Source organism: Archocentrus centrarchus, chromosome 24 (assembly GCF_007364275.1).
Source record: "Archocentrus centrarchus isolate MPI-CPG fArcCen1 chromosome 24, fArcCen1, whole genome shotgun sequence".
Lineage (NCBI taxonomy): Eukaryota > Metazoa > Chordata > Actinopteri > Cichliformes > Cichlidae > Archocentrus > Archocentrus centrarchus.
This window is the reverse complement of record NC_044369.1, coordinates 16,738,463-16,748,697: the sequence shown is the minus strand read 5'-3', so window position 1 is coordinate 16,748,697 and position 10,235 is coordinate 16,738,463. Positions and strand designations below refer to the sequence as shown.

The following is a 10,235-nucleotide window of genomic DNA, read 5'->3' as shown; positions in this document are numbered from 1 at the left end:
GCCCCTTCTCCCACTTCACAAACGCCGGCTCAAGTGTTTGCAGCTGTGTATGATACCTCTTCAGTATTTCTGTTTACTTAAATAATCACAGGGGGGGACAATGGGTCCTAATGTACGTCTTTGTTTCTCTGCCAGCACCTACACAAATGTCTGAACAACACTGTTTGGAGGAAAAACACAGAATTCATTACGCGGACACAAAAAAACCAAAACATTACATTACCATGAGAATACTGGAGGTTCTAATGGGCCTGAATACAGCAAACAATGATACAAGGGCTCCTTTAATTTAATTATTTACTTTTATTACCGCTCAAGATTCCATTAGCGCTTTTGAGATCATGGTAATTGGCAGCGTATGCCAGTGGGTGCATAGATATCTGAAGGGCCTGTTGGCAGGTTTTATGTTTCGTCTTCAAAATTTGGCCAAATCTGTGAATTTCCAATGGGACTGCTCAACAAGACGTGGGTTTCAAGTCTTTGTGTCCATTCAGATGAAAGATGGCCCATTAGAAATTGGCAGCTAGCTGTTTGTTTTCATTAAGCCACATCAGAGAGATAATTTACCTAAATTATTCTGTTATTTTTTTTTTCTGTTTTTTAAATAAGCTGATTGTACTGTTATATAAAGAATTATATTTTAGTAACTGATGTGTTTTGAGATCTCTTGCGCCAATCAAATGTGTCCATTACTGGACAGCTGATTTAAAAACGTTGAGTGCGCTCAGGTATATGGGTTTTTGAGGGGCAGCACTGCATAAAAGACTGAAGCACTTAAGATGTTTTGTTTGGGCTTTTATTTATTTTTTTTTTCCCTTTCAGACCTTCATTCAATGTGATCAGAGAGCCATCTGACTGGTCCCAAATTCATTGTGCAGCACTGAGCATGACAGCAAACCCAAACAGAGCCAGATAGCAAATGATGAACAACAAGAAGACAGAGTCCTGTAACAAGGACTCATCTTTTTTTTACAGACAGCATGAACTGAGCCTGAAATTCCACAGAAGGCCCATGGGCAAGTTCTTCAAGATGCTTGGAACAATCTAGCTGCCAAGTACCAGATGCAGGTAAATTGCTGCTACACCAACTACTGATTTAAGCTTCCTCTGTTTGTGTGAAGGTTCTCTCCTTTTAAGGATTATTTTTGAAAGCAGCCAGGGTCACCTACAGGAGCTGCTAACCCATGGAAACCCTGCCATGAAGCTCCCATTGCACTCCCATTGTTTTTGTGCTGATGTTAATGCCAGAGGAGGTTTGGAGCTCCACAGTTACTGAGTCAGCAGAGCGTTGATGCCCCTCAGCACTCAGTGACCCGGCTCTGTAACTTTACGCGGTCTGATACTTCATAACCGAGTTGCTGTGCTTCTAAAACACTTCCACTTTGCAATAACAGCACTTACAGTTGATGGTGAAATATCTCAGAGGGAAGAAATTTCCCAAACTAACAGTGGCATCCTGTTACTACAGCACCACACTTCAATTCAGTGAGCTCTTCAGAATGACTCATTCTTTCACAAATTTGTGTTTGTCAAGGCAGACCTGCATGGCTATGTGCTTGATTTTGTGTGGTGAAAGAACTGAAAATACCTGAATTCAAAGATTAAGAGGTGTGGCCCAGTACTTTTGTCCATATGGTGTGTATACCAAAGCTGAAAGATGGGCTCAAAATTTGGATTTGGTGTGAATCTTGAGTCTACAAAACTTAGTGCTGACAATTAAAAACCAGGTGTTCACATAGAAGTCAACAATCCTGTTTAAGGAGATCAGAGAAGAGGGGAAAGCAAGATGGTGATAAAAGTGGGGGGATAAAAGCACCAATCAATACAGACTGCAACTCATCTCCTAGACCTCAAGGTGTAGATATAACTATGGGGCTGTTACTGAAAGTTTTAAAATATTCTTCTTAATCATTTGAAGAAGAATTTCAATTACATTTACAGTTGCTTTACAATGAGCCCCTTTTATTTAAAGGACCCAAAGATATTCCACAGGCTTCTCATCACATCAACAATGTGTAGTTAGTCCTTAATAAGTTTCTGTAAAACTGGTGATGTGAAGATTTCCTAAAGCTCTGGGAAAAATATATACGAACGAATAATTATAATCAAACTGTCAGTTTAAAGAATTACGCATCTTCTGATGACCCATAGTTGTATCACATCAAGCCGTTTAATTGTGACACAAAGAACAGATGGAGGTGAGACTGTTTTTTATAACTGGAGCCACCTGACAGGAGCTGATTGCACTGCTAGATATCACACCTTGAGACAATTCATCTGCACACTCTTAATAATAATAATAATCCTATTCGGCAGGGCTTGCATAAGTAATGCTGCACATGCATATTCATAAGTGTACCATTTCCTTTGCAGTCCATTTCATTCAAATCTAACAAATGTGGTGAAACAACTGGCTCGCATCTGGCCCTATTCTTTGTGTCGCCTCGGTCCTTTGATATGGACGTCGGCTCTCTTCTTCCTCCTCCTCCTGTTCTGTTGTCATACCAGAAGATTATTTTGGATGAATGAGAATGAGGCAAAGGACCCCGTGGCCCAGCCACAGACACAGCTCACAGCACTGAGGTTGGTGCAGCTGGTTGATGTCAGAGGTTCAAGTATACACACTGGAGTGGACAGATTCTGGTTTAGCTAAAACTACCGCAGAAGGTGGGTGGGTGGGTGGCAGATGTCACAGGAAGCTGTGATTTGGATACACCTGCTGTGGTGCACAATGCATTTGGTTTTGTGCATCAGCATAATTAATAGTTTCCAAAAAAAATTGTGAATCTGGGGTTTTAGCTGAGAACTGTACTGCAAAAAAAAAAAAAAAAAAAGAGGATCTACTGCATAATAAGGACAAGATCAAGTATAAACCAATAACTTTTATTTCAAGATGTACTCTGCCTTCATAGATCTTCATCTTAGTAATTCCACACCTCTGACAGCTCAGCTGACTGACTGAAAAAAAAAAACAGACACATTTTAAAGAGACAACCTGACATTACATTGACAGCTGACACACAGCCATGAATGTAATTTTCATGGCTGGAGATGCTTCTGACTCAGGGAGTGTTTAGACTGCACTGTGTTCTTATCTTACACTCTTGGACTGATGAGACCACCCCAAATTACATTTAAAGGGTTACTTCCCACCATAGACTGTATTTAAAAAATGGATGTAGCCTTTATGGAAGTGCTTTAAACTTCCAGCTTCCTTGTCTGACGTCAGTAATAGCTTTCCTGATGAGATTATGCTGTCAGTCACCAATTTTCAATCTAATGTGTCTAATGTGTGTTCAGTTTGTACTGCTGTTTACGTGTTACTCTTTGCATACTAACCTGTACACTATGGTGGCCGTGCAGTTCTTCTCCAATTTCCTGATCAACCATTCAAGCTGCTGCTGACTCAGAGGTATTTTAGCTTCCTGCATGTGTGACAACGTCAATTTCCCCATCACTCATTCGGGCAAGACTGAGTACTGCAGCTTAGTAAAGTAGATTTGTTATAGTCACTCATGAGGTGTATTACTACATTATCAATGCAGCATGAGAAACCCTTAGCCTGACCTTTACAGCATTCCTGAAGGCAGAGGTGGAGACTTTCATGGTTCCTTCTTTGTCCAAAGCCTGGAAGAAATCCATGACGCTTTTATTTTGCTCTTCAAGGAACTTCTATGGAAAAAACAGATCATGTTTTATACTTGGAAACATTCTGAATATCCTGCTAAGACTTTTGTAGTATGAAATGTAAAAGTGGTAAGTATATCTCTTTAGAATAACTGGCACAATTAAAATTTTGTTGATATTCCCATCACCAGTTGACCACATACCTTAAAGATCCGGGGGGCAGCCAAGTTTGTGGTGACATAGGCCACTGCGCTATATTGGACACACAGGGCAGGGCGGCTTCTAAGGATTTCTTCCGGCAGCTCCACAAAGCCCTCACACACGAACACACTCTGCACTCACACAGTCATATACATACATTTAAAATAATGTTAATGTTAATAATGTTTTCAAATGAATTTTGGGGGACTATTTACAAAAACTGCCGTAATTCCTGAATGGCTACTGCAAATTTTTTGGTTAAAAGTGGAAGTCTTGACTACTTGATTTAAAATCCATCGGTAATACTTTTGTTTACATCTCACCTCAAATGCTCAGGTGCAGCACTTACAAAAACATCGATGTCCTTCAGTGCCGATTTCATGTTGTTTTTAACTGTTCTGAGCAGTGTGAGAGCGCCAACTTTCCTGATGGGGTTGTAGGAGAGCTGAAACATGCACACACACACCAAACAGTCTAAAACTTCATAGAATGCAATGATTTTAAAATCATCATGATGAAAAATGACTACAGGAATCATTCACTCACTTTAAGAACCTCAAGGGTTTTGTTGGTGGCCAGGCCCTGGCAGATCACCTTCACAGCTTCATCATCTACACGGTTACTGCTGAGGTCCAGCAGCACAAGTGTGTGATTCAGTTTCAGCGCTTGGGCCAGTGACTGTGCCTCGGTACGGCCAAAGCCATTGTGCGACAGCTGGAGCTCCTTCAGTGTCGAGTTTACCTGAGGACAGAAACGAGGAGAGAAGGTTAGCGAGGAAAGTTAACAAAAATAAACTGAACTCTTTGCCTGAGTGTGCCATTTTAGTCACCTTCAGACCTGCAATCAGAGCCACGGCTCCAGGCATGCGAAGACCATTCCAGCTCAGATCTAGCACTTTGATGCTGATATTGTTTGCTATGAGGAAGTGGAATGCACACTTTTTAAAAGTCATAATACATCTGAAATGAATCTACATGTTACATGTAAAATTTTCCAAGTCCAAGTAAAACTAACTTTTTTTTAAGTAACACTTTAATAAGTCCATTAATTGGCTTAAACGTGCTTTTTTTTTAATATTTAAGAAGGTCTGTACAGCAGCCATTCCCAGACTTCAGAGTGCCATGACCCCATTTCAAAATCTGAAAAGCAAATGCTGCCCACCCCACACATTCAATCACAACTCTGATCAGCACACCGGCCTAAGATGAAGTATTTACTGCTTTATGTTTTGATTCATTTTGATCATCTGATAATTTGCTTGCTGAGGTTGATTCTCCATTAACGACATTACTTCTGCTACCAGACACTGCTTTAATTTACTTCTTCCCCAATTCTGATGATATAAAATGAGTCCAGGATCTAAACCAGTTCTGTTTCTTATTTAAATGGGAGCACATGTTATAAATATATGTAAGTAAATACATAATCTAACTTTTTAACTAAATTACAATATTGAAAATTTTATTTTCACTTATTGAAAATGACCCACCTGCAGTCCCTCCACAGACCACCAGGAGGCTACAACACCCACTTTGAGAATCAATGCTGTAGGGAACACTTCCTTTTTCTCCAAAAATACTTAATACTACTACTACTACTACAACAATGATTTAGTATAGTAAAATATCCATTGTACTTTGGCCACCTACACTATAAGCTGATTGTATTTCATAATGGGATGAAACTCAAGAAAATAATTATTCAACAGCCCTCAGAGAATATCTATGAATAGCGAGTTTTTATAGGATCCCGTCTACAGCCCTCAGCTATATAATCAACCTTCTTTCCTTGAATCTTATTTAATGATCTATAAAAGTCTTTCAGTCCTCCCAAATGTTGACTAAATGTCAATAGCTGTTGATCAAGAAGTGGGCTTCAAAATAGAAGATATATTTTGGGTTGTGCTAATGGTCTATACTATTAGCCTGAAGTCATATCAGCTGATGATTTGAATTCAATCCAGGTTTATTTATATAGCATCAAATCACCTCAAGGTGCTTTATACTATAAGATAAACATTCATATTACTGTATTAGAGAGGCAAAACCCAACAATCAGATGATCCCATGTAAGCGAGCACTAGACAACAGCGGCAAAGAACAACTCCTTTTTAACCGGAAGAAAACTCCAGCAGAATCGGACACAGGGAGGGGCAGCCATCTGCTGCAACCGGTTGAGTGTGAGGGGAAAGAGAAACAGGAGAATTCACGCTATGGGAGAGACAAGACAGAATCTAATGGCATGCTGCAGCATGCACAGCAGTCTGAGCCTACAGCAGCATAACTAAGGGATGGTTCAGGGTCACCAGATCCAGCCTTAACTATAAGCTTTATCAAAAAGGAAAGTTTTAAGCCTAATCTTGAATGTAGAGAGTGTCTGTCTCCTGAATCCAGACTAGGAGCTGGTTCCACAGAAGAGGGGCCTGACAGATGAAGACTCTGCCTCCCAGTCTACTTTTAAAAATGTCCAGGAACCACAAGTAAGCCTGCAGTCTGAGAGTGAAGTGCTCTATTAGGACAATATAGTACTACAAGGTCTTCAAGACATGACGAGGACTGATTATTCAAGACTTTGTATGTGAGGAGAAGGATATTAAAGTCTAGATTTAACAAGGAGCCGATAAAGAAAAAGACATTTACAGCTGAATGTTCAACAGTGAGGAGCTGAAAGAAAGCTGGCAGTTTGGGTGCATCTCTACTGCTACCGAAAGGCTGCTGTATCATTGCAGTTTGTATTTAACAGAAAAACAAAACTAAATCTGTGTATCAACTTGAAGGCTCTAGCATGAAGAGAAATAGAAATGATCTGTACCTAACATGACACCCAGATCTTCTCCTGCATTGCAGAACTGGTTGTGACTGAGGTCCAGCTCTTTGACCGCACTGTCAGTCTGTTAGGTATGAAAGAAAATTCTGAACTGCAGTTTAATGCGCATATAGACATGGCAGCTGTCTCGTTCATTATATGTGCAGGACTTAAAATACTCACATAGATTCAGTATTCAGCAGTCTGCACTCACCTTTAATGCTTCTGCTAAGCATTTAGCTGCAGAATCGTCAAAGTCATTTCCTAAGAGAACAAAGGGAAATGACTGCATTTGTCACCCCCCCCCCCAAGAAAAGCTCCCTTACCCTCTTCATTTTACTGCAGTATTACAGTGATGAACAGGGGTGCACATTACATAGCTTAAGACTTGGCTGAGCACCTGACAGGTTGATGGATTTGATGTAAAAATTGTCTGACAGCATTTTGGAGATAACCGTCGCTCCTTTAAGGCCCAGCATGTTACTGGAAAGGTTCTGAAGAAAAGACATTTTTGAGATAAAAAATGTTTTTAAAATAAGCATTGACGGTGTTCCCCTGGCATGTCAGAGGATTATATCGAGACTTAACAAAACCGAAAGCCTTGAAAGTGACTGTTTTGAAATTGTTACTAGACTCTGAATGCGCCTGTTTGTGCGAAGCATCTCCAGCAGATACTGTGCCCCTTCAGCCTGAAGCGCGTTCTTCTTCAACTCAAGGGGGGTGACCACGCTGTGACTCTAAAACATTTTTTTTTTTTAATTAAACAAATGATAAGACACACAATAATCATTTGAGAAGTACAAAGTGGATGATATATCTCTCTAAATATCTTTTACTTATTTGAAATATATTACAGACTCATTACCGGATCAGTCCCTGATCTGACATGACCTGCACCACTTTAATTTGGTGATCATGTGAATGACTAGAAAAAAGGATTACTTTCAGAAGAATAGCCAGAGCTTTGGCCCCCCGAGGTCCCAGCCCATAGTAATTCAGGTTTAGAGTGGCATCGCCAAAGTGACGGAGGATGTAGGAAACAGGAACGACTCCTGTCTGCCGGCAGGCCTTCAGGTACAGCTCTGCTGGGGACAAACTAGAGGTGGAAACTGAAAGGAAAATAAGAGGTGAGCGGCTGAAAATTAGGTTTCCACTCTTTACATTAACATACTATCTTCTTCAAGATCAGTGTTGTACTCATCACTGTGCCCCGCACAGGCAACAGGATTGACCGCAGCCTTACTAGGAATGGGCTGAGGCTGGTGTCAGTGCTTCAAGAGCCAGCACCCCATTTTTTAAAAAGAAACGCCCCAGGCCATGGCCAGCTTCCATGAGAGGTGTAAGCGTGACAGAGAAAACTAGAAATAACACACACAGGTGCTTTTATAGAAAGTTTAAAGACCTGCTGAACTTAACATGACTGTTTACCCCGCATTGATTCAACAGTGAGGTAGAAGCTGCCAGTTAACTAGCTGCTACTGGATTTCATGAAGCAGTTAACAGTTAGCCCCGGAGGGGTATTCCGGATTAAAAACAAATATTAACTTTTTAATAAGCTGCTGGTCAAATCATCTTTATTGTTCGAAGCAAGGGAAACAACAGCCTACCTGTGAGAGGTTTGTCACTTTCTAGTGTTCAAAAGATGAGCCGACGGATAAACAGGAGTTAGTGTGCTTTCCAACGATGAGCACAAGATGGCGCTGTTGACCGTAAACATTCTCTAGGGGAGACCGGATGTGGTTGTAACTTGGAAAGCAGTATTTTATGCAGTCAGTGGGAGAGAGTCCTGATCAATACTACCAACTGGGCATAAAATAAGCACAAAAAAGGCATTTTTTTTCCTAGGGTATTTTAATGCTCTGTAGCGTTCAGACGGAAAGTTATATTATAAACAGCCCCTCCCCAATCTATTTTGTAGCCCATGCAATCAGGTTTTAAAGGGAATACGGTTTTAAATTCATCTACGGTACTGGGCAAAAATCTTGAGCTACCTTTCATTTCTTTATATTTTGCTTCCAAGGAGCCAGACTTTCAAAAAAAAAAAAAAAAAAAATGGCTTGAGAAATAGTTCTCCAGGTTTTCTGAAGGTCTAAGTTTTTCATTGGCCACTGGCTGCTTTCTCACTCATTTTCAGAGGCATGATTCTTGTTAAGCCATTTAACGCCGACCTATGAATCATTCATGCATAAAAGGCACCCAACTCAAGGGATGAACCAGCATTGTGTCTACACATAGCAAACAGCAGAACCAATTTTAAGTTGTATCTCCAGGCACTTTGTTACTAGAACCCTGTCACAAAAACACAATTGTTCCCATTTCTTTAGCTGAATTTACAAAAAAGATAACAGTTTGACAAGCATTAAATAATCTTTTTGCAAAGTGATTGGCAAAGATTTATTGGCAATATTTTTGACATTGTGTGCAGTGTGTCCTTTAAAAAAAACACTTGAGGAAACTGGAGAAGTGGCAGATGTAAAAAAAAAAACAGTTTACATCAGATGAATAGTATCTGAAAGTCATGTCCTTAAGCAATGGGAATAAAAAGAAAAGACCTGACACAGGACCTGAGAGATGCATCTGGCCCTTCTGTTGATCCATGTACTGTTCACTGAAGCCTCATCAGAAATGAGGTACAACAATGTCTAAAACATCCATAAAACACAGGGGAGACTCAGCCATGGTTAAGGATGCATTTCAGCCAGCGGTGTTGGTGGAAACCACAGACACAGAGAATAAGGACAGCCAAAGACAACAGCACAACAAAGAACAGGAGGAGGACACAGACAATATATACACACGAGGTAATCAGGGCGATAGGACACACCAGGGAGCACACTTGAACTGAATCTAACCTACGAGACAAGGGAAGCAAAACTGAGTACAAAGAACACGATACAAAGGAGTGCCAAAGTAAAACAGGAAGTAGACATGGAAACAGAAACACAGACATGACACAACTCAGGGAGGTAGGCACACTGAGGAAGTGAACATCTACACTAGAGGAACATAAACTAGATGTAGGAAACACAGAGAGAAAAAGACACAGAGATGGCAGCAGGAACACTCAGAAAATAATATAAACAGAACCCACGAACAGAACTAAGGAAGAACCAAAACCCTAAGAATTTAAATATAAAGAGCCAATCCATGAACTGCGGTACAAAGCTATTCCAAAACCCGGGGTCTTAGACCCAGGGACCATGACACATGCAATACTATGTGGAAAGCATCTGATTGGAAACAGCTCCATTCACACACTGTCAGTGCAGTAAAAGCATACCTGGAAAGAAAAACACACGATGCAATACTGTTAGTGTCCTCATCAGTGTTGAAGCAGTGTGGGATCATCTCGACTGAGAACAGAACACAAGGCAGCCAACATCCAAAGAAGAGCTCTGAATGTCCTTCAAGAAGCCTGGAGAACGATTCTTGAAGACTGCTTGAAGAAACGACAAGAAAGCTGTGCTGAAGAATAAAGTTGCTCATACCAAATATTGATTTTCAACTCTATTTTTGCCTTATATACTGAATACATACATGTCCATGTATGTTTGCATATGTTTAATAAATCGCTGCAGCTATTTCCCATTTCTTAGGAAAAT

At 40.4% G+C, this 10,235-nt stretch overlaps 1 protein-coding gene across 6 annotated transcripts; it reads right to left on the bottom strand.

Annotated features, from left to right (window-relative positions):
- Positions 1-2,873: 2,873 nt before the first annotated feature.
- Positions 2,874-8,477, bottom strand: LOC115774731 (leucine-rich repeat-containing protein 74A-like). Of its 6 annotated transcripts, none has more exons than XM_030722124.1 (13): positions 8,241-8,477; positions 7,576-7,742; positions 7,263-7,370; positions 7,034-7,127; positions 6,848-6,897; positions 6,640-6,718; positions 4,658-4,743; positions 4,375-4,569; positions 4,178-4,273; positions 3,831-3,959; positions 3,568-3,672; positions 3,340-3,425; positions 2,874-2,958 (listed from the first exon to the last, which is right to left on the bottom strand). In XM_030722124.1, the coding sequence occupies exons 3-13, from the start codon at positions 7,293-7,295 to the stop codon at positions 2,922-2,924; spliced, it is 990 nt and encodes a 329-aa protein (XP_030577984.1). In that variant the 5' UTR covers positions 7,296-7,370; positions 7,576-7,742; positions 8,241-8,477; the 3' UTR covers positions 2,874-2,921. The 6 variants fall into 6 exon arrangements, 5 of the variants coding, with proteins under 5 accessions (XP_030577984.1, XP_030577981.1, XP_030577985.1 ...); XM_030722121.1 differs by lacking the exon at positions 8,241-8,477 and adding an exon at positions 7,831-7,841; XR_004019206.1 differs by lacking the exon at positions 8,241-8,477 and adding an exon at positions 7,831-7,841 and having other exon boundaries at positions 2,902-2,958; positions 4,152-4,273.
- Between the last annotated feature and the right edge of the window lie 1,758 nt (positions 8,478-10,235).